General features: G+C 43.4%; 1 protein-coding gene across 2 annotated transcripts in view; it reads left to right on the top strand.

Moving 5' to 3' along the window:
* The first annotated feature begins 1,830 nt into the window (after nt 1–1,830).
* ehbp1 (EH domain binding protein 1) overlaps nt 1,831–24,807 on the top strand; it is a 389,620-nt gene continuing 366,643 nt past the window's right edge. For both annotated transcript variants that reach the window (XM_060831882.1, XM_060831884.1), the window contains exons 1-2: nt 1,831–2,094; nt 3,414–3,790. In XM_060831882.1, coding sequence (XP_060687865.1) covers nt 3,687–3,790 — 104 coding nt within the window. In that variant the 5' untranslated portion in view covers nt 1,831–2,094; nt 3,414–3,686. The remainder of the gene's footprint in view (nt 2,095–3,413; nt 3,791–24,807) is intronic.

Below are 24,807 nucleotides of genomic sequence, written 5' to 3'. Positions count from 1 at the left end.
GCAAGTTAGATGAACTGGCTATGCTAAATTGCCCAGTGTTCAGGGATTTTTAGGTTAGGTGCATTAGTTTGGGGTAAATGTTGAGTAGTAGGGAAATGGGTCTGGGTGAGTTACACTTCAGAGAGTTGGTGCGGTCTTGTAAGGCCGAAGGGCTTATTTCCACACTGTAGGGATTCTATGACCTTATGATGGAGGGCAGTCACTGATGAAGCAGATGAAAATGGTTGGGCCTGGGAAACTACACAGAGTAGTGTCAGCATATTCGAACAGGTTGATTAAAAATACCTACCCTGAGGAACTCTGGCTCAGCTGGAGCGTCGGAGGCTGAGGGGTGACCTTGTAGAGGTTTACAAAATTATGAGGGGCATGGATAGGATAAATAGACAAAGTCTTTTCCCTGGGGTTGGGGAGTCCAGAACTAGAGGGCATAGGTTTAGGGTGAGAGGGGAAAGATATAAAAGAGACCTAAGGGGCAACCTTTTCACGCAGAGGGTGGTACGTGTATGGAATGAACTGCCAGAGGATGTGGTGGAGGCTGGTACAATTGCAACATTTAAGAGGCATTTGGATGGTACATGAATAGGAAGGGTTTGGAGAGATATGGGCTGAGTGCTGGCAGGTGGGACTAGATTGGGTTGGGATATCTGGTTGGCATGGACGGGTTTGGACCGAAGGGTCTGTTTCCATGCTGTACATCTCTATGACTCTATAATTGAGATGAATAATCTATTGCAAACACAACTGTAGTCCTTTGTGCCAGGAATGAATTCAAACACCGGATAATTCCCCCTCCCCCCCATCCCTGCCCAATTCTCACTGACTTTTTGCTTGGGCTCTTTGATGCCACACTCCATTAAATGTAACATCTTTGGCAGTATCTCCCTCCTCTGGAATTCAGCTCTTTTGTCCATAGCAATTTTTGAGAAGATTTGTAGCTCAGGTTGATGATAAATCTGTAAGTTAGCTTGCTAGCTTGAAGGTTTGTTTTCTGACGTTTCATCACCATACTAGGTAACATCATTAGTGAGAGTCTCTGGTGAAGCGCTGGTGGTATGCCCCATTTCTCTATTTATAGGCCTTGGTTTCTTAAGGTGGGTGATGTCACTTCTGGTTCTTTTTCCAGGGAAGGTAGATAGGTTCTAATTCGATGTGTTTATTGATGGAGTTCTGGTTAGAATGCCATGCCTTTAAGAATTCTTTTTTTCATGGTTCACCTGTCCTAGGATGTATATGTTGATCCAGTCAAAGTGGTGTCTTTCTTTCTCTGTATGCATAGAAACTAGTGATAGTGGCTCATGTCTTTTGATGGCCAATTGGCGTTCATGGATCCTGCTGGCAACTTTCCTGCTTGCTTGTCCGATGTAGTGGTTTAACTTTGACACCCCCATCTCTCCCTCTCACTCCCCCAGCCCTCCCTCATGTGCCACCCCATTCCTCCACCCCCATCCCACCCTCTCTCTCACTTCCATCTCTCTCCCCCCATCCCTCCCTCTGTCTCCCCATCCCTCCCTCTCTCCCACCCTCCTCCCCAATCCTTCTCTCACCCTCCCTGAATCCTCCAATCCTTCTTTCTCTCCCCCTTTCCCCACTTCCTCCCTCTCTCCCCTTCCCCTTCCCCTCCCTCCTATCTATCTATCCCTTTTCTCTCCCTCTGTCCTTCTCTCCATCCCTCTATTCCTTTGTCTCTCTCTCTGTCTCGAGCTACGATCTGACAGCCGGACATGACGAACCCCACACCCCGTTGATTGACATCTCCAGGCCCAGGGCACAGCCAATGGGCCTCTCGTATGGGCGGGGCTTGTTGCCGTGCGACCGGCAGCAGGTTGGGGTGAGAGGGCGGACGCAGCAGGGTAGGCTGAGAGCGACGCCCCTTTCCCTTCCTCCGGTCCCGGTCCCGGTCCCCGCCTTCGCCTCCGTTGCCCGGCCTGCGCTCTGAGGATGGCGATGAGCGCTGTGCCCGGGGACTGAGGCCGTGTAACCGGCCAGGGAGAACGAGTTTCCCTAAGTCGCAATCCAGTCGCTTGGAATCGGTTATCTCCGACCCGGGGACTCGGAGCAGGGGGAGACCCAGAGAATAAACCCCGGGAGGGGCGGGTGAGTGACGGGAGACACCCCGGGGAGTGTGTCAGTGTGTCCTGGGTGGGGGAGACCCTGGTGTTCTGCTGGGGGGGGGGGGGGGGGAGTGTGTCCTGGAGGGGTGGAGGGATACACTGGGGAGAGTGTGAGGTGAGGGGGGGGGGGAAGCAGCGGGGACACTGGGGAGAGTGTGTCCCCTTGAGGGGGTCACCCCAGGGGGAGTGTGTCCTGAGTTGTGGGAGGGGACTCCAGGGGAGAATGTGTCTGGGGTGGGTGGGTGCTATGGAAGGGGAGTGTGACCTGAATTTGGGAAGGAGGGGATGGGGGGTGTCCTGTGGTTTGGGGCTACGATCCTGGGAGGAGAATGACGTGGGGTGGGGGGGATGGATACCCTCAGGGAGTCTGTCCAGGGTGTGGGGTGGGGGGCGAAGGGGAGACTCTAGAGGGGATGTGTCCTGAAGTGAGACCCCATGGTGGGGGTGGGGGGAGTATGTCTTGACAAACATTGATCCTCCCAAGTGTGTGGGAAGAGGGACCCTGGGGAAGGAGGCAGATCTATGAAGGGGGTGATACTACTCTGTCAGGGTTGGGTGCAGGGGTGGGTTTAGTTGTCAGTGGTGTTTGTAGGAGAGAAGGTATGCCTGATGCAGGGAATGTTTCTGCTCTGGGGGAGGAAGGTTTCCCTGGGGATGGGGTGGTGGGGTGGTTGTTGCTGTTTAATATAGTGGGCAGTTTGTAGTTTTTGAGACTGGGCACATTCAGCTGGAAGTGAAGGCTCCATCTGACATATTTGGTTTCATACTGCAGCTGTCACTTCTTTATGGCCTAAATGTGCAGTGATAAATGTTCAGAGGGGTTTATTTGCATGTATTATGTTGATCATACCTACTTATTTTTCTTTTAATTATCTTTGTATTAATTGTAATCCTTTGTTGTGAAAACCTGTCTAATAGACAAACCGATATTTTTAAAATAAAAAGACAATGAGTTTTTTTTCAATAATGAATAGTGTACTTTGTTTTCAGAGGCAAGAGTGTAAGCATTTTTAAAATGGTGAAAGCTAGACATTTTCAATTAACTGCAGTCCAAAAATGTTTCGAATGAGCAGATAAATGTCAATGTCAGAAGGTGAAGGTAAATAATACATCCCTAACTCCTGAGACAACATTTAGAAGTCAAATTGAAATCTTAACAATCAAGACAAACAGTTTTTGATGGTCATTCAAAACATTTTGGTAAAGTCCTTCTGCTGTTGGCTACCAGTTGTTTTTTGCTAGTTGTAGTTGTGTGTAAATCATCCTGTTTGCATTTATTTTAAACTGCTATCCATGTCTCAGTTTCCAGGCCTGATGATTCAACGTCATTTAAACCCAAGAGGAATGACTAGATAAATTGACAGCAACTTCCTGCCACAATCATGCAGGTTACTGGAGTACTTGGCAGTCCACATTGGAATCCATCATCCTATTTGTGACTTTTTTTCTCTTTTAAATGAACATTGTGAAGAAATGTTAAACTCTTAAAGGATCTACACTTATATGTCTAAATTATATACTTGAAAAATTGAAGTTGTGTTTCATACAACTGTCCAAAACCAAGATATAATAATCATGGCTTCAGTTTGGAAAAGACTGCAACGTGTGGGAAAGCATGCATCCAAGTTCCAATTTGTGGCTTCATACCAAGAATTAATGGTAGAGTGCACAAAGAAATGGTGAGCATAATAAATTTATTGTTGTATTAGAATGTAAGTGTTGTAATATTGGCCTGCAGCCATGTCTTCCTGCAGCTAATGATGTGATTTATTCTTTGCAAAGACCAGTTCAGATGATGGAGAATTGGGCAGGGTTGAGAAACCTCTGATGTTCGAAGAGAACAAGAGGACATACATTCTTTTATTAAAATTGTAGATGGGTATTAGTAGATTGGTAATGATCTTATTCTAGTTTTGAGAATGCTCTGGGATTGATTTTCATTTGTGGCTTAGATTGTTAGATAAACTTTTTCCAGCACAGTCAAGGGACTAATACAGAAAAGAATAGACTTTTTGGCTCACAGGTTCTCATTTATAATACTATATTAGCAACACCAATATCATTTGCAACTAATATATTTTGATACCTTAATAAGCCTTGTAACATTGTCTTGGTACAAAAAGTTGTTGAGTCATAGTCATAAAGCACAAAACAAATCCTTCCGTCCAATTAATCCATGTTCCCAAACTAAACAAATCCCATTTGCCTGCATTTGGCCCATATCCCTCCAAACCTTTCCTATTTATGTACTTATCCCAATGTCTCTTTGATGTTGTAACTGTGCCTCCATCCATCACTTCCTCTGGCAGTTCATTTCACACACAAACCACTCTCTGTGTAAAAAAGTTGCCTCTTGTATCATTTTTAAAACTTTCTCCCCTCACCTTTTAAAAATATGCTCCCTTGTTTTGAACTTACCCACCTTGGAAAAAAGACCCTTGCCATTCACTTTTTCTATGTCCCTTGTGACTTTATAAATGCCTGTAAGGTCACCCCTCACCCTCCTTCGCTCCAGTGAAAAAAATCTCAGTCTATTTTTATAACTTAGACTCTCCATTCTCAGCAACATCCTGGTAAACCTTTCTGAACCCTCTCCAATTTAATAAAATCCTTCCTATAATCGGGTGTCCAGAATTTCTCACAGTACTCCAGAAGAGGCCTCACCAACATCTTGTAAACCTCAACATGACATTCCAACTCTTAGTTGTTACCTGAGATTAAAGATATGATTTATCTCAAAACAATGATACTGACTTATTCAGACACAGATGGATTGGCTACAATTAGTAGTTGAGGTATAGATTGTGACATCTTTTAAAAGTGGGCAAATGTTTGAAGTCAAGGGAGGTCAAGTATTATGGAGTGTGAATCTGAGTGGGATTAGTTTTCCTTTGCAAAGAATTTGCAAATATCTGTGGCTTTTTAACACTTAGAGACAGTGTTATGTAAATGTGGTATTCTCTCCATCTCATTAATGTACTACACATTCCTTTTGAAGGTCATTCTGCTCTTTGTAGACCAGTCAATGTTCTTCAGGGGCTAGACATCTTATCTGTGTACTGGTAATTGAAAAAGAAGATAGATAGTTCAGTGTATATGTTATTGTTTATTGGTCAGCATGCTTCACAAAGTAGTAAAGAGCACACTTAAATAGATTCAGCATTGATCTCAAGTCAGGAAGTTTTAATCAGATCAGCAATTTGGCAGCTGATGGGAAAACTGGAATTCAAACTATTCTGGTACTCTTCTCTATAGCTGGAGAGCATGTTTGGCACAGGGAATGTTTTTGACCAGCTCTTTCAGGGCTGTGGCAGGTCTGGACTTGGATTTGTGTGTGGCTGTGTATTGGAGCTCGAAGGTTATACAAAGAATTGATTTAAGTTAGAAGTCGCACAGCACCAGTTTATAGTCCAACAGATTTATTTGGAAGTACAAGCTTTAGGAGAGCTGTTCCTTTGGCAGTACTCAGAAAACTTGTACTTCCAAATAAACCTGTTGGGCTATAGCCTGGTGCTGTATGATTTTTAACTTTGTCCACCCGAGTCCGAAACCAGCAACTCCACGTCATAAGAATTGATTGATCAGCGGTTGCTAGCAAGAGTGAGAGAGGTGACTGCTGACTGCACAGACATGTATGAGTGGATTTCTGGTCCACTGAATAGATAACCAATGTTTCAGGATATCATCATATTATTGTAAGGGCTTACTAAAACATTTTATGTACTAAAATAGGTTGAATAAATGATCCAGAATTCTGAAATAATGATATTAAGCTGATTAATGTGCACACCTGTCATGTATGTTAATCAGTTGAATTTTCTGACACACAACCTTCTTGAATATTTGTTGTATCTATTCTTAAATTGAGTTTCAGAATTAAGAAAATTGAAAAAAACTAGATTATGATCCTTGCAGAAATAATATTTGGTTTAAATCAAAGTTGGCTAAGAAAACTGACATTGAGAAAGATTGCAAATATAATTGTTGGTAACCTATGCATTAGTGTTTTTTTTGTTTAGTAAGAATTCATAAAAGTTCAGATTAGAATTATTCAAAATAAAGCTTAATGGTTTCCTGGATGCTTTCCACAATAATATCACCATGTCTAGCAATATGTCTGCTATTGATAAAGTTAATTGTGTGAGTGATATATTACGATTGATATTGACCTGACACACAGTGGGATATTGCAGAACTAACCGAACCACTCTTTAATTGGATAAAATCGTAACGTGCATTTTTTTGTTCTAATAGGCTCATGGGAGTGATAACTTATTTTGTATCTGTATCTGTACAGTCTAAAATATAAATCATGACTATTGTTATAGTTGTTGCGCATAGTTATTGTAAACTTTGCAAATTACATTCAAATCATTAATGCTGTTGCATTGTTTTGGAACTTTGGGGAAAAAAAAGTCAAAACAACAGCAATTTTAAAAGGGAGAAGAGCAGACAAAGGAAGTACATGGTGAGGACAGAGCAGAAAACAGAGAGAGAGACCCTGCACAGTTACCGGCTTTGATTGAATTCGTGTATCTGGGAAAATTAACAAACAGTGAAATTCACAACTAATCTTGGAGGAACTGAACAAATAGTGAAATTCACGAGTAATCTTGGAGGAACTGTTGGGCGAAGTTCACAGCACAGAATCAGATAAATTAATTGTAGTTTTAAGTCTGTTCAAGAGAGAGGCTGCAGTAGTGAGTACAGTGGATTCTCTCTTGATTATGTGTTTTGGGAGATAAGTCTCTTGATTAAACTTAAAATATAAGCCATAGCTATTAATTTAACCTGGGGCAGTGTTTGTAGAGGAATAAGATGGTGTTATTTTCTGGGTCTGTAGATTGTGAAGGAGCAAAAATGACCTTTGCAGTGATATGTGCTTCTTGTCAGATGTGGGAGTTTAAAGAGAGTTTAAGGGTTACTGCGGATTATATCTGCCATAAATGCTGTTGGATGCGAATCTTATCAGATCGAGTGGATCGGTTGGAGAGACAGATAGAAGCGATGAGGAATTTGCAACAGCAACAGTATGTGATGGATGGCAGATATAGGAAGGGGGAAAAGTTTCAGATACAGTCACATAGATGGTTAACTCCAGGAAGGGTAAGAGAGGTAGGCAGCTAGTGCAGGAGTCTTTTGTGGATATACCCATTTCAAACAGGTATGCTGTTTTGGAAAATGTAGGGGTGATGGATTCTCAGGGGAATGTAGCACGAATGTTTCTGGCGTTGAGACTGGCTCCAATGCAACGAGGGGTATGTTGGCTTCCAAGAGATCAATTATGTTAGGAGATTCTGTAGTCCGAGGTACAGACATACATTTCTGTGGCCAGCAGAGAATAAGCAGAATGGTGTGATGTTTCCCTGGTGCCAGGATCAAGGATGTCTCGGAGAGGGTGCAGAATGTTCTCACGGGGGAGAGGGGCCAGCAGGAGGTCATTGTCCACATTAGAACCAACGACATTGGAAGGTTGAGACTCTGAAGGGAGATTACAGAGAGTTAGGCAGAAATTTAAAAAGGAGGTCCTCAAGGGTGGTAATATCTGGACTATTCCCAGTGCTATGAGCTAGTGAGGGGAGGAATAGGAGGAGAGAGCAGATGAATGCATGGCTGAGGAGCTGGTGTATGGGAGAAGGATTCACATTTTTGGATCATTGGAATCTCTTTTGGGACCTGTACAAGAAGGACGGATTGCACCAAAATTGGAAGGGGACAAATATAATGGCAGGGAAATTTCCTAGAACTGCTTGGGAGGATTTAAACTAGTAAAGTTGGGTGGGGGGGGGGGGGGGGGGGTTGGTGGTGGGGGGGGGGGGGGGGGGGGGGGGGGGGTTGGTGGTGGTGGTGGTGGTGATAGTGAGGAAAGAGATCAATCTGAGATGGGTACAGCTGAGAACAGAAGTGAGCCAAACAGTCAGGGCAGGCAGGGACAAGGTAGGACTAATGAATTGAACTGCATTTATTTCAATGCAAGGGGCCTAACAGGGAAGGCAGATGAACTCAGGGCATGGTTAGGAACATGGGACTGGGATATCATAGTAATTATGGAAACATGGCTCAGGGAGGGCAGGACTGGCAGCTTAATGTTCCAGGATACAAATGCTACAGGAAGGATAGAAAGGGAGGCAAAAGAGGATGGGGAGTTATTTGGATGGAACTGAGAAATAGGAAAGGGATGATCACCTTATTGGGATTGTATTATAGACCCCCGAATAGTCAGAGGGAAATTGAGAAACAAACTTGTAAGAAGATCTCAGCTATCTGTAAGAATAATAGCGTAGTTATGGTAGGGGATTTTAACTTTCCAGACATTGACTGGGACTGCCATAGTGTTCAAGGTTTAAATGGAGAGGAATTTGTTAAGTATGTAGAAGACAATTTTCTAATTCAGTATGTGAATGTACCTACTAGAGAAGGTTCAAAACTTGACCTACTCTTGGGAAATAAGGCAGGGCAGGTGACTGAGGTGTCAGTGGGGGCGGCACTTTGGGGCCAGCGACCATAATTCTATTAGATTTAAAATAGTGATGGAAAAGGATAGACCAGATCTAAAAGTTGAAGTTCTAAATTGGAGAAAGGCCAATTTTGACAGTATTAGGCAAGAACTTTTGAAAGCTGATTGGAGGCAAATGTTCGCAGGTAAAGGGACGGCTGGAAAATGGGAAGCCTTCAGAAATAAGATAACAAGAATCCAGAGAAAGTACATTCCTGCTGGGGTGAAAGGGAAGGCTGGTGGGTATAGGGAATGCTGGATGACTAAAGAAATTGAGGGCTTGGTTAAGAAAAAGAAGGAAGCATATGTCAGGTATAGACAGGATAGATCAAGTGAATCCTTAGAGTATACAGAAAGTAAGAGTATACTGAAGAGGGAAATCAGGAGGGCAAAACGGGGACATGAGATAGCTTTGGCAAATAGAATTAAGGAGAATCCACAGGCTTTTACAAATGTATTAAGGACAAAAGGGTAACTTGGGTGAGAATAGGGCCCTTCAGAGATCAGCAAGGCAGCCTTTGTGTGGAATCACAGAAAATGAGGGAGATATTAAATGAATATTTTGCATCAGTATTTACTATGGAAAAGGATATGGAAGATATAGACTGTAGGGAAATAGATGGTGACATCTTGCAAAGTGTCCATGCCTTGAAACAGTTAAAGGTGGATAAATCCCCAGGACCTGATCAGGTGTACTGGAGAACTCTGTGGGAAGCTAGAGAAGTGATTGCTGGGCCTCTTGCTGAGAAAATAGTATCATCGATAGTCACAGGTGAGGTGTCGGAAGACAGGAGGTTGGCAGACGTGATGCCATTGTTTAAAAGGGCGGTAAAGACAAGCCAGGGGAGTATAGACCGGTGAGCCTGACCTCGGTGGTGAGCAAGTTGTTGGAGGGACTCCTAAGGGACAGGATGTATATGTATTTGGAAAGGCAAGGACTGATTCAGGATAGTCAACATGGCTTTGTGTGTGGGAAATCATGTCTCACAAACTTGATTGAGTATTTTGAAGAAGTAACAAAGAAGATTGATGAGGGCAGGGCAGTAGATGTGATCCATACGGACTTCAGTAAGGCATTCGACAAGGTTCCCTATGGGAGACTGATTAGCAAGGTTAGATCTCATGGAATACAGGGAGAACTAGCCATTTGATACAGAATTGGCTCAAAGATATAAGACAGAGGGTTGTTTTTCAGACTGGAGTCCCTGTGACCGTGGTGTGCCACAAGGATGGGTGCTGGGCCCTCTACTTTTTGTCATTTACATAAATGATTTGGATGCAATAAGAGGTACAGTTAGTAAGTTTGCAGATGACACCAAAATTGGAGGTGTAGTGGACAGCGAAGAAGATTACCTCAGATTGCAACAGGATATGGACCGGTTGGGCCAATGGGCTGAGAAGTGGCAGATGGAGTTTAATTTGGATAAATGTGAGGTGCTGTATTTTGGGAAAGCAAATCTTAGCAGGGTTTATACACTTAATGGTAAGGTCCTAGGGAGTGTTGCTGAACGAAGAGACCTTGGAGTACAGGTTCATAGCTCCTTGAAAGTGGAGTTGCAGGTAGCTAGGATAGTGAAGGTGGTGTTTGGTATGCTTTTGTTTATTGGTCAGAGTATTGAGTACAGCAGTTAGGAGTAATGTTGCGGCTGTACTGGATATTGGTTAGGCCACTGTTGGAATATTGCGTGCAATTCTGGTCTCCTTCCTATCGAAAAGATGTTGTGAAACTTGAAAGGGTTTACAAGGATGTTGCCAGCTTTGGAGGATTTGAGCTACAGGGAGAGGCTGAACTGGCTGGGGCTGTTTTCCCTAGAGCATCGGAGGCTGAGGGGTGACCTTATAGAGGTTTACAAAATTATGAGGGGCATGGATAGGATAAATAGGCAAAGTCTTTTCCCTGGGATCGGTGAGTGCAGAACTAGAGGGCATAGGTTTAGGGTGAGAGGGGAAAGATATAAAAGAGACCTAAGGGGCAACCTTTTCATGCAGAGGGTGGTACGTGTATGGAATGAACTGCCAGAGGATGTGGTGGAGGCTGGTACAATAGCAACATTTAAGAGGCATTTGGATGAGTATATGAATAGGAAGGGTTAGAAGGTATATGGGCCAGGTGCTGGCAAGTGGGACTAGATTGGGTTGGGATATCTAGTCGGCATGGACGGGTTGGACTGAAGGGTCTGTTTCCATGCTGTACATCTCTATGACTCTGTAATCACCTGAATCCCCAGCGTTTGAAAGCCAGGTAATTAGATTTTTAACCTTGTTCATACATTTTTAAAAACTTCTTTTGGAGTTTTTAAACATTGTACTGGAGTTGGAAAATTGTAATATCCGGATCTGTTTGTGTTGGAGGAATTGTTTCACATTATGGTGCTTTTTTAAAGTTAGACCTGTTGATTTGGAAGAGAAATGTTTCCTGATGGGTGCAATATACTAATTTCTGATATCCAGAGAATAGTAAACCCCTCCGACTGCAAGGCATTTGCACGATTGAGAACACTTATTTACTTTAACGATGTAGTATATTAGTGAATGTATAACTATCATCTGGTTCTAGAAATTTAAGAGCTTTGAAACTTTTCATGAAATGATTTGCCACTATCAACAATTCAATTAATATGAATATGTAATGATGTCCATTAAAGATTTGACACAATTATTACAAGTTAATTAAGGTGTTTTGCAGTTGATTATCAGCAATACAAATAGGAGTGAAGCAACCATATGACTGAAGAAGGATGCTTTCAACAAAGCAGTTTAGGGTATTATTCAGTCAGCACTACATTGAACAGCTGGTGACCACTGCAGTTTTTGCCCTGAAATAAGCCATGCAAGTCTTTCTGAATGTTTGAGGCATTTACTGAACGCATTTCATATTTGAAAGTCAAAATACAATTGAATTACTCTGTAATAGTACTACAGAGTGCTCTTTTTATAGACAGTTGATGGAAACTTTGTAAAAAGGGAGCCATTTGCTTTGCAGTTACTCCATTGTTTTAAGATTTTAGAGCTATCTATGATGAAAATGATTGTGGTTAGCTGTAAGGTTAGGTGGATTGGCCATGCTAAGTTGTCGATAATGTATGGGGATGTGCAGGCTAGGTGGATTAGCCATAGGAAATGCAGGGTTACAGGGATAGGATGGGTCTGGGTGGGATGCTCTTTGGAGGGGCTTTGTGGACTTGTTGCACTGAATGGACTGCTTTCACACTGTAGATATTCTATTCTAATGGCTCTTACAAGTATAGCTTTTGGTTCCCCCCTCTTCATCATTTATATGCTACTCTTAATCGCACCATTTGAAGTACTGGGTTTGTATCTAGTTGTATTGAAACCCAGTTATACCTTACTATCTTCCCCATTGATTTGCAAATGCCTTATGACTATCTATTCCATGAGCGACTTTAAGTGTTTTATGTTCTTCCTTAGAGTTTTACAATTTACAATATGCATATACATCCAGTTTTTCCAATTCCAAGTCATTGATATGTATCAAAGACAGCAGTGGTCCTAGTGCTGATCCATAGGGAAACTCCACTGTACACCTCACTACAGTTTGAAAAATAGCTCTTACCATAACTCTGTTTTCTACCCCTTGACCAATACTGCACCCGCATTCTTCCTTTTATCTCATGCACTGCGATTTTGCTAATAAGCCTAATATGGAGTCCTGAATAATTAGTTATGAGAAAAGTTGTAGTGCTAGAGGAATGGAAGATAGCTGCTGCAGTTCTGATATTTAAGAATTGCAATAGAATGTGTTAAGGGCTTTACAGGCCAGTCATTTTATCATTGGTAACGGAAAATAATAGTAACCCGACAAAGCAAAAGAACAGAAGAACGTCTAGAGACAACAAATAATACATTGAGTAGTCAGCATGGATTTCAGAAGGGAAAATCTTGTTTAATTGTATTAAATTTTAGGAGATAAGAGAGAGTAGATAATAGGAATGCAGCAAGCGCAATTTATCTGGACTAGACGTTTGCTAAGATAGGCCATGATAGACTAATGAATAAGTTCTGAAAATGTGGAGTTGGCAGACAAGTAAGTGAATGGATTTCTGGCTGAATTTAAGGCAGAGAGTAGGAGTCAAATGGAGTTATTCAGATCACAAGATGGTGGGAAGTATCATTGCTGGGACCACTGTTTATAATTTGCAATAATGATTTAGACTTTGGAATTGAAAACAATTTCTAAATTCATGATGACACCCAGATTTAGGGAGGGGCAGGAAGTCGTCTATGCTGAGGAGAACGTCAGATTATAAGAGGTTGTTAAATTTACAAATAGACAAATTAGCAACTTAAGTTCAAAGCAGGTAAATGAGCTGGTATGTTTTTGTAGGTTGAATAAGGTTACTTATCACTTGCAAGGTTTAAGTCTTGTGTATAAGACAAAAGGGTTTTGAGTAAATATACACAGGTTATTTAAAAGATGTAGCACAGGTGAGTAAGACCTTAAAGAAGAAGGGAGATCCAAGCTTTATTTCTAGAGATAAAGTTCTAAAGTGGGAAAGTTACGTAAAATCTTGCAGTTTGGTTTGATGCCACTTAGAGTACTGCACATAGTTTAAAACACGGTGACCAGAACTGATGTTGGGGCTCTTAAGGAGGTGTAGGATGAAGATTTACAAGATGATACCAAGTTGATTGATTGACTTGAATTTGAATTTGAATTGAATTTATTGTCAAGTGTACCAGGGCACAGTGAAAAGCTTTGTCTTGCGAGCAATGCAGGCAGATCACATAGTTAAGTAGCTTAGATAGTAAATAAAAGGTAAACAGCAGCAAAAACAAAAGCACAGGTACAGGAGAATGTTAAGAATTTGTGAGTCCATTCAGTATTCTAACAACAGTAGGGTAGAAACTGTTACGAAACTGTCTGGTGCGTGTATTCAGGCTTCTGTACCTTCTCCTCGATGGTAGAGGTTGTAGAAAAACATTGCCCTGTTGGGATTGATCTTTGAGAATGCTGGCGGCCTTTTCTTGACAGCGGGCCTGATAGATGGAGGTCGGCCTTTGTGATCATCTGGGCCGAGTTCACCACTCTGAGTAACTGTCTCCGATCTTGAATGGTACAGTTGCCATACCAAGTAGTAATACATCCAGACAGAATGCTGTCAATTGTACACCTATAAACGTTGGCACAGGTATTCGCTGTCATGCCAAATTTCCTCAGCTGCCTGAGGAAGAAGAAATGTTGGGCCTTTGTAACCAATGTGTCCACATGAAGAGTCCAAGAAAGCTTGGACCACTCCCAGGAGCTTAACACTTTCCACTCGTTCCATCTCTGTGCTGTTAATGTGTGTGTGGGGGGAGGGGGGCATGAGTAACATCCCGCCGACAGTCAATAACGAGTTCCTTGGTTTTGCCTGCTTTGAGCGTACCATTTTTCGAGGTCTTCCACATCCCATCTGTAGTCTGTTTTGTCATCATCTGAAATTCGACCGACTCTGGTGGTGTCATCAGCAAACTTGTAAATGGCATTAGCCTGGTATTTGGTGATGCGGTCATGGGTATGCAGTGAGTACAGTAAGGGGCTGAGTACATACCCCTGGGGGGCTCCAGTGTTGAGTGTTAATGATGATGAAATATTGTTCCCAGTCTTCACTGATTGTGACCTGTGTGTCAGGAAACTGAGGATCCAGTTGCAGAGAGTGGGGCTTAGTTCGAGATCACTAAGTTTTGTAATCAGTCTCAAGGGGATAATAGCGTTGAAGGCTGAACTGTAGTCAATGAGTAGGATTCTTATGTAGCTGTTCTTGGTGTCAAGATGTTCTAGGGAGGAGTGAAGGGCAAGTGATATGGCATCTGACGTGGATCTGTTGGTCCGATAGGCAAATTGGAGTGGGTCAAGAGTAGTGGGGAGGCTGGAGCTGATTAATGCCATGACCAGCCTTCAAAGCCCTTCATGACCACCGAAGTTAGGGCCACCGGGCGGTAGTCATTGAGACATACTGTATGAGCCTTCTTAGGCACAGGGGTGACATTGGCCCTCTGAAACAGGCTGGGAGAGTGGCCTGCTGCAGGGAGAGGTTGAAGATGTCCGAGAAGACCTCTGCCAGTTGATCTGTGCATGTTCTGAGTGCATGGTTTGGAACTCTGTCTGCTTCCATTGCTTTCCTTGGATTCACATGGAGGAAAACTGATCTGACATCCTGCAGTGACTGTTGAGATAGATTCGTCAGGACTTGTCAAAATAGGTGTTACCTCTCTGCTGATATTCTGCTCAAAGTGAGCAAAGAACGCGTTGAGACAACCTGGGAGGGATATGTCATCATCTGCTATCTTGCACTGTCTCTTTTTAGAACCTGTGTCATTCAGTCCTTGCTGTAGTCGACAGGTGTCTGTCTGGGTCTCTAGTTTGGATCGGTATTGGTCCTTGGCTGTCTTAATGGCTCTTGGATTCCTTATATTTGAGTGGGTCTCCTGATCTGTAGGCCTCACGCCTGGTTTTTAGCAGGTTCTGTATGTCCTGATTCATCTAGAGTTTCCTGTTAGGGAACACCCGGATTTACTTCCTCGGTATGCAGTCCTCCACACAATTGCTGGTAAAGTCTGTAACAATGGTGGCGTACTCGTCCAAGGTACCTGTGGATTGGATATCGATATTAGGAAAGATTAACAGGCTTGGTCTCTATTCTTTTAAATAAAAACCTGAGGAGTGATCTAATGCCAAGGCTTTAAAATTGTGAAAAGTTTTGATAGACTCCAAGAACTGAATCCACTCTATCATTGGAAGAGTCAAAAAGTGTGGCGCTGGAAAAGCACAGCAGGTTAGCAGTATCTGAGGACCAGGAGAATTGACGTTTTGGGCACAAGCCCTTCAACAGGAATGTTCTGGGGGGGATAAGGTAGCTGGGGAGGTGAAAGGTGGATAGAGGTGGGGTGGGTGTTGGTGATAGATCAGAGGAGACCTATTGTTTGGTGCAATGTGCCTCTCAGATGTTACCTGAAACATTCCGTGAGTTGGTGTCCTGTCTCCCCAATGTAGAGGAGACCACATCGAGAGCAACAGATACAGTAGATGAGGTGTTTGGATATGCAGGAAAATCTCTGCCAGATGTGACTTTCATGACTTTTGTTTCCCTGGCCCCAATGCCTCATCTTCGCCCTGGACATTCAGTCCCTTTACACGTCCATTCACTGTGGTGAAGGCCTCCAACCCTCTTTTTTTCACTCCCGCTGCACCAACCAGTACCCCTCCAGCGACACACTCATTCAATCAGTGGAACTGGTCCTCGACCTCAACAACTTCTCTTTCAAATACGCCTACATCCTTCAGACCAAGGGGTAGCCATGGGCCCCAGCTATGCCTGCCTCTTCGTTGGATATGTGGAACATTCCATCTTCTGCAGTTACACTGCAACCATTCCCCACCTTTTCTTCCGCTACATTGATGACTGTATTGGCACTACCTCGTACTCCCATGAGGAGGTTGAACAGTTCATCAACTTCAAGAACACCTTCCACCCTGACCTCAAGTTCACCTGGACCATCTTGGACACTTCACTCCCCTTCTTGGACCTCACCCTCACCGGTGACCAACTCAACAAGGACATCTACGTCCAACCAACCATCTCCCACAGCTGCCTGGACAACAGCTCCTTCCACCCACTCTCCTATAAAAACACGATCCCTTACTCCCGATCCTTCCGCCTTTGCTGTGTCTGAGGAGCAATTCCAATCCAGGACATCCCAGATGGCCTCCTATTTCACGGACTGCAACTTCTCCTCTCACGTGGTCAACAATGCCCTCCAGCGCATCTCATTCATTTTCTGCACCTTCGCCGTTAAACCCCACCCACCCAACTGCACTAAGAATAGAGCTAATCTCTGGATACAGTGCATTATCTTTTGTCAATTCCGCCACCTTCAATCAGACCCCACCACCAGAGATATATTTCTCTCCCCAACCCTATCAGCATTCTGCACAGACCATTCCCTCCGCAATTCCCTCATTAGGTCCACGCCCCCCACCATCCCATCCTCCACTCCTGGCACCTTCCCCTGCCACTGCAAGAGGTGTAAACCCTGCGCCTGTACCTCCCCCCTCACCTCCATCCAAGGCCCCAAAGGATCTTTTCACATCCAGCAGAGATTTTCCTGCACATCCGAACACCTCATCTACTGTGTCCATTGCTCTCGATGTGGTCTCCTGTACATTGGGAAGACAGGATGCCAACTCACGGAATGTTTCAGGGAACATCTTTGGGCAACAAGCAACCCCATCCGTCCTGTGGCTGACCACTTCAACTCCCCCTCCCAGTTCGCCAAGGATATTCAAATCCAAGCCACTTGATGTCTGGAGGAAGAATGCTTCATCTTTGGCCTTGGGACCCTCCAACCACACTGTATCAATGTCAATTTCACCAGTTTCCTCATCTCCCCTCCCCCACCTCATCCCAGAACTGACCCTCCACCTTGTCACCGTCCTCTTGAATTATCCCTCTTCCTGTCCATCTTCTTTCCCACCTATCTGCTCCACCCTCCCCTTTGACCTATCATCATCACTCCCCATCTGCATCTACCTATTGCCTTCCTGGCTACCTTTCCCCCCCTCCACAGTGCCACCCCCACACTCCTATTTATGTCTCAGCCCCCCCCCCCCCCCCTCCCCCCACCTGCCACAATTCAGGTATTAGCCCTTCATCAGAATTGTTGATTCTCCTGCTCCTCAGATGCTGCCTGACCTATGCTTTTCCAGTGCCACACTTTTTGACTCTGATCTCCAGCATCTGCAGTCCTCACTTTCGCCTAGTCTATTAGTATAAGTTGGGCACTAAGAAATTCAAAAAGTACTCTGAAGAAACATGTTCAACAGAGGATATGAAACATTGGTTGGAGTGAGTTTAGGTAGAAGTCAGAAAAGCATACGAGGGAGTAGGGAATAAAGGAATATGATTGGTCTAAATGAGAAAAAATTGGAGCAGTGCAAACAGAGCTTATTCATCAGCATGGCTTGTTTGGAAAGAACAGCCTATTTCTCTTGTGTTTATTTTCTGCACTCATGCAATGATTTACTGACGAGTCAGATATAGATCCAAACCTAGAAAACTGATCATGTGCCATTTCCTCTGATTTGGTTGTGGGTGCACAGCTTTTAGAACAACACTTAAACTACCCAAATTCTCTTTGCTCCTTTTCTAAAGGTCTTCACAATCATTTAACAAGTCTATTTTTCTTGGAATCATATGCAAAGTCAGTACTTTAGGTCAAATTGTGTTAGTGGGGCTGGAGATTTATTTATATTAGCATGTTTTGAGAAGATTTATAGCTCAGGTTGAGGTTCTGGATGTTGGTTTGCTCACTGAGCTGGAAGGTTCGTTTTCAAATGTTTCATCACCATACTAGGTAACATCTTCAGTGAGCCTCCGAATGAAGCATTGGTGGTGTAGCCCGCTTTCTAATGATATATTTGGGTTTCCTTGGATTGGTGATGTCACTTCCTGTGGTGACATCATTTTCTATGGTGATGTCACTTTTAGAAGCATGGCATTCCAACTACAGCTCTATCAACAAACACATTGATTTGTATCCCATTTATCACTCCCAGAGAAAAAGAACAGGAAATGATATCACCATAGGAAATGATGGGTGGGAGAGGAAGGTGGAGCGGATAGATGGGAAGGAGGACTGGTGAAGAGGGTGGTGCCAAGTTAGAAAGTTGGATTTGGAATAAGGTGGGGGGAGGGGAAATGAGGAAACTGGTGAAATCAACATTGATCCCATGTGGTTGGATTGTCCCAAGACGGAAGCTGATGCGTTCTTCCTCATCGGGGGGGGGGGTGTAAGTTAAAGTGTTCAGCCACAGGGCAGTGGGGTTTCTGTGTGCATGTGTCCTGCAGATTTTCTCTGAAGTGTTACGCAAATAGGAGTCCTGTCTCCCCAGTGTAGAGGAGACTGCAACGAGAACAACAGATGCAATGAATGATGTGTGTGGGAATGCAGGTAAATCTCTGACAGATGGGTGCAGGTTTTTCAATTCTTGCGGTGGCAGGGGAAGGTGCCGGGAGGCGAGGGTGAGTTGGTGGGGGCATGGACCTGACAAGAGAGTTGCGGAAGGAATGGTCTTTACGGAATGCAGTTAGGGGTAGTGAGGTCTGTTTACAGGTGGCGGAAATGGTGGAGGATAATGTGATGTATCCGGAGGTTGGTGGGGTGGAAGGTGAGGACCGGTGGATGGTCTGCCCTTGTTGCAGTTGGAGGGGTGAAGTCCGAGGGTGGAGGTGCAGGAAGTGGATGAGATGTGCTGGAGGGCTTTATTGACCATGTGGGAGGGGAAATTGCGGTCTTTGAAGAAGGAGGCCATTGGGTGTGTTGTGTGACGGAATAGGTCCACCGTAGGTTCTAGAGTACCCCGTCCATTTCTGGTCACCCTGATATAGGAAGGATATTAAGTTGGAGAGGATTCAGAAATGATTTACCAGGGTGTTGCTGGGAATGGAGGATTTGATTGCAAGGAGACGCTAGATAGTCTGGGACATTTTCCATTAGCGCCTAGGTGGTTGAGGGGCGACCTTATAGAAGTTTATTAAATCATGGAGGTATAGATAAGTGTTTTTTCCTAGGGTGGGAGATTTCAAGACTAGGGGGTATACTTTGAAGGAGAGAGGAGAAAGTTTTAAAAAAAAGACATGAGGTAATTTTTTTTACACAGTAGTTTGTGTGTGGAATGAACTTCCACAGGAAGTGGATGCAGGTCCAGTTATAACGTTTAAAAGGAATTTAGGTCCGTACGTGAATAAAAAATGTTTGGAGGGAAATGGGCCAAGTGCTGGAATTTGGGACTCGTTTAGTTTGGGATTATGGACTGTTTAGACTGAAGGGCTGTTTCAGTGCTGTATGACACTAATATGTATAAACAAAAAATTCTGTATCTATTAATGATTTAGTGTAAATGCATCCAATAACTCATGCAGATGGAAACGGGCATAATGATTCATTACATAACTTCAATGTATCAAGTTGTTTTGTAACCTAAGAATATAGCAGGAGGAGTAGGCCATTCAATCCCTCAGTCCTGCTGTTTCATTCTAGAATATATAGGAAGGGTTTGGAGGGATATGGGACGGGTGCTGGCAGGTGGGACGAGATTGGGTTCAGATATCTGGTCAGGATGGACAGGTTGGACCGAAGGGTCTGTTTCCATGATGTACATCTCTATGACTCTATACTATAGCTGATCATCTCTCAGCACCAGACTCATCATCTTTCAATACCATATTCCCTCACTCCTCCCATATGTTTTGATGTTAGTAACTAGAAATCTGTCTTGAAGTTTGTTTTGGAACCTGTTTTATCATTGAGGTCCCATAGCTTCTGGTGTAGAGAATTCATCACTTTCTTAATGAACAAATTCCTTCTCATCACCTCTAGTTCAGGACTTATCGACCCAGGGAAAAGACTTTGTCTAGGTAGGTTTTTAATCCTCTAACATTTCTTGGATTAAGTTTAAGATTTATCAAGTTTAAGTGAATTGGACCGGCCTGGATTCTCTGGCTGAGGCCTTTCGGAAGGTTTCTGATGAAGAGGAATTGCTTATCAGAATTCTCAATTTCCTGGACACTTGCCCCACCCCTGCAATCAACTGCACTGAGAATTCCACAAGGTGCTGCCGTACAACTCCAGTCTACACTGTTACAATGACTGGCTACCGGAATATTTGGATTGACACCTTTTACCATTATTTGAATATTTTCTTTGTTGAAATTTTATTTTTCAATCCTATTGCTGACTTCTCCATATTGAGCATATTATGAAATTCTGATCAGAAGCATTTCACTGTCACTTAGCTTAGAATGATCTGTCTGATATTTCTCTTCTGTCCAAGATTACTAATTGTTTTACTAATATTATCAGGGTAGGCAGGAATGTGGAGTTTAGGCCACAGTGACTTTAGCCACAATCGTATTGACTGGTGGAGCAGGCTTTGGAACACAGATGATGACGAAGATTTCAGCTGTTCTGAGGAGTCAGTTTGGAGTCAACATGTTTACTCGGGTGTCAATGGCCTAGTGGTATCACTAGGCTATTTATTCAGAAACTCATCCAATGTTCAGGGGACCTGGGTTCAAATCCCACCATGGTGAAATTTGAATTCAATAAAGAATTTGTAATTAAAAACCTAACGATGATCGTGAAGCCATTGTTGATTGTTGGAAAAACTCATATGTTCACTAATTTCCTTTTTAGTGGGGAAATCTGTCATCCTTACCTAGTCTGGCCTGCATGTAACTTCAGATCCAAGCACCCACAATGTGGTTGACTCATAACTGCCGTCTGGACAATTAGGGATCAGCAATAAGTGCTGGTTTAGCCAGAGATGCTCACATGCTGTGAGCGAATTAAAAAAGACTTGCTGAGTTTCTCCATCAATTTCTGTTTGTACTTTAGGCTTTCAATATCTGCAATATTTTCCTTTTATTTTAAGGATTGGCAATAGTTTAATCAAACATTCCAACTCAGTCTTCAAGAATAATCTTGAATTCCCGTTTAGCTTACCACTTCAGCTTGCTCCCTGCCAATCTTTCATTTTTGACCTCTGACACCGCTCCACCTAAAGGAAATTTCAGAAATAGTTCACCTTTCACCTTGGTCGCTCTTTGTCCTAACCAGTTTCAAATTTTCTCTCTCCTCCTCTCTTTCCTGCTGATTTCTTCTGCTAGCTAATTTCTCTCTGGTGTGAAGCAGTTTAAACCACTGTTTGGATTATTTTTGTCTTTTTTTCATTGCCCAGATTGAATGAATTTTCTCCTATTTATTTATCAAATGCCATTTCACAAATTTTGGAGTAAATCAGATTTTTTGCCCTTAACAAAGTTTGGGATAATCTCTGTACAAACTGTTATGCTACCTTTATGATAGGAGTCAGGTGGCATAGCTTTTCATTTATACCTTCATTCTGCCACCTTGTCTTGATTTTAATTGCAAAAGCATCTGTTTCTGGTTTACAGTCCTAATGAACCAACATGATAAAATATGAGCGTTCCCATTTTTTTTAAGTGCCAAATGAATGAATAATTTCATTCCTCTGTCCATCCAATTAGAATCTCCAAATTCCTCAACAGCTCTGGCAAAGTCAGTAGGAATTGAATAGATGACTGATTTCATCATGAAACCACTTATAGACCTTAACAGTGATATTTTTCTATTGTTGGTTTCAGGATTAGGTGCCTCTGCCAATGTTGAATTTAGTTTGCAATAACACTGAAAAATCTTAAAAGCTAGAATGTGACCAATTTTTAAAAATTGAAGTTAAAATCATTATTCCAGATAAAGTCATTGATTAAAAAAAAATTGGCTTGCTTTTGGAATCTTTATTTTAACCTATTTTAAGATTTTGGTCTTGTGCTTTTATTAATGTTTAACACATGTGACATGTGGTACTTGTTTAAAGTTTTAAAATTCCAATCCTAATTTTCTTCCAAATACTCTGTTACATTTGAGGCAAATTCCACTTTATCCACAGAATGAGAAGAATTCTGTGTAAAATTGAAGATTACACAGTAAATGTTTTGGAATATTAGTTAAAATGTGAAATATTACTTTATGCTGTCCAGACGGTGATTGTTTAGGCTTGAGGAAAACTGCTGCTGGAACTAATATCTCTTGGAGATGTCTAAGATCTGTGCATGCACATGAACATACAAATTAGGAGCTGGAGGAGGCTATTTGACCCTTGAGTGTGCTCTATCATTTGATAAGATCATGGCTAATCTGATCATGGCCACGATTTTATTTTCTCTCTCTCCCCATCTTCCTACTTTCTCTGTCTCTACTCTCCCGCCTCTCTTTTTCTTTCTCTGCCCCCAGTCTTCCTGTGAAACATCTTGGGACGTTTTGTTCTTTATTAAAGACTACTACTGAAATGAAATTGTTGTGTTTATGTTCTTATTTTGTAATATCACAGCATCATTCAGTTGTCGATGAGAGCCATTGGGCTGAACTGAGCTCATCCGTATAAAATGTCCTATACCATTTGCCCTATTCCATCAAAACTTAAACAAGTTAAGCCTGCAATCATATGTAGAACATAGAACAGTACAGCACAGTTCAAGCCCTTTGGTCCTCAATGTTGTGCCGGCCTTTTATCCTACTCAAAGGTCAGACTAACCTGCATATCCTTCATTTTACTATCTTCCATTTGCCTATCCAAGAGTCACTTAAATGTCCCTAATGGATCTGATTCTATTACAACTGCTGGCAGTGCATTCCACGTAGCCACCACTCTGTAAAGAACCTATCTCTGACATCTCCCCTGAGCCTTCCTCCAATTACCTTAAAATTATGCCCCCTCGTGATAGACATCTTTGTCATGGGAAAAAGTCTCTGGTTATCCACTCTATCTATGCCTGTCAACATCTTGTACACCTCTATCAAGTCCCCTGTAATCCTTCTTTCCCATGAGAAATGCCCTGGTAAATCTCCTCTGCACCCTCTCTAAAGCTTCCACATTTTTCTTATAATGAGGTGACCATAACTGAACACAATATTCCAAGTGTGGTCTAACCAGGGCTCACCCTCGCAGCTCTTAAACTCAGTCCCCCTGCTAATGAAAGCCAACACACCATATGCTTTCTTAACAACCCTATTAACTTGGGTGGCAACTTTGAGAGACCTATGGACATGGACCCCAAGATCCCTCTGTTCCTCCATACTGCCAAGAATCCTGCCTTTAGCTGTGTGTTCTGCTTTCAAATTCGACCTTTCAACGTGAATCACTTCACACATTTCCAGCTTGAACTCTATCTGCCACTTATCAACCCAGTTCTTCATCCTGTCAATGTCCTGTTGCAACCTACAACAGCCCTCCACACTATCCACAATTTGACCAACCTTCGTGTCATTAGCAAAGTTACAAACCCACCCTTCCACATCCTAATCCAAGTCATTTATAAAAATCACAAAGAGCAGAGGTCCTAGAACCAATCCTTGTGAAACACCACTGGTCGCCGAGCTCCAGGCTGAATGCTTTCCATCTCCTACCACCCTCTGTCTTCTGTGGGCCAGCCAATTCTGTATCCAGACAGATAGGTTTCCCTATCCCATACCTCCTTACTTTCTGAATGAGCCTACCATGGGGAACCTTATCAAATGCCTTGCTAAAACCCTTGAGCCCTGCCCCTCCAATTGCCACCAGGACGGAACCCCACTGGTCCTCACCTACCATATACATCGTACCATCCGTCGTCATTTCCGCCACCTCCGAACGGACCCCATGACCAGGGATATATTTCCCTCCCCTCCCCTATCAGCGTTCCGAAAAGACCACTCCCTCCGTGACTCCCTCGTCAGGTCCGCACCCCCCACCAACCCAACCTCCACTCCCGTCACCTTCCCCTGCAACCGCAGGAAATGCAAAACTTGCGCTCACATCTCCCCCCTTACTTCCCTCCAAGGCCCCAAGGGATCCTTCCATATCCGCCACAAATTCACCTGCCCCTCCACACACATCATTTGCTGCACCTGATGGCCTCCTCTATATTGGGGAGACGGGCCGCCTACTTGCGGAACATTTCAGAGAACACCTCTGGGACACCCGGACCAACCAACAAAACCCTGTGGCTCAACACTTCAATTCCCTATCCCACTCCACCAAGGACATGCAGGTCCTTGGACGACTCCACCGCCAGACCATAGCAACACGACAGCTGGAGGAAGAGCACCTCATCTTCCGCCGAGGAGCCCTCCAACCACAAGGGATGAACTCAGATTTCTCCAGTTTCCTCATTTCCCCTCCCCCCACCTTGTCTCAGTCCCAAACCTCGAACTCAGCACCACTTTCCTAACCTGCAATCTTCTTCCTGACCTCTCCGCCCCCACCCCCACTCCAGCCTATCACCCTCACCTTTACCTCCTTCCACCTATCGCATTTCCAACGCCCCTCCCCCAAGTCCCTACCTTTTATTTTAGCCTGCTGTGCGCACTCTCCTCATTCCTGAAGAAGGGCTCATGCCCGAAACGTCAATTCTCCTGCTCCTTGGATGCTGCCTGACCTGCTGTGCTTTTCCAGCAACACATTTTCAGCTCTGATCTCCAGCATCTGCAGTCCTCACTTTCTCCTAAAATCCATGTACACCACATCCACTGCTCTGCCTCCTTCAATATGTTTTGTCACATCCTCAAAGAATTCAATAAGGTTTCTGGATATAAGTTCTCTTTCATCAGTTTGAAGTTGTGACTACATGCCATGTTTTA

This window comes from Hemiscyllium ocellatum, chromosome 10 (genome assembly GCF_020745735.1).
Source record: "Hemiscyllium ocellatum isolate sHemOce1 chromosome 10, sHemOce1.pat.X.cur, whole genome shotgun sequence".
Classification (NCBI taxonomy): domain Eukaryota; kingdom Metazoa; phylum Chordata; class Chondrichthyes; order Orectolobiformes; family Hemiscylliidae; genus Hemiscyllium; species Hemiscyllium ocellatum.
The sequence above is the reverse complement of the archived record's forward strand: the minus strand, read 5'-3'. Positions and strand labels throughout refer to the sequence as shown.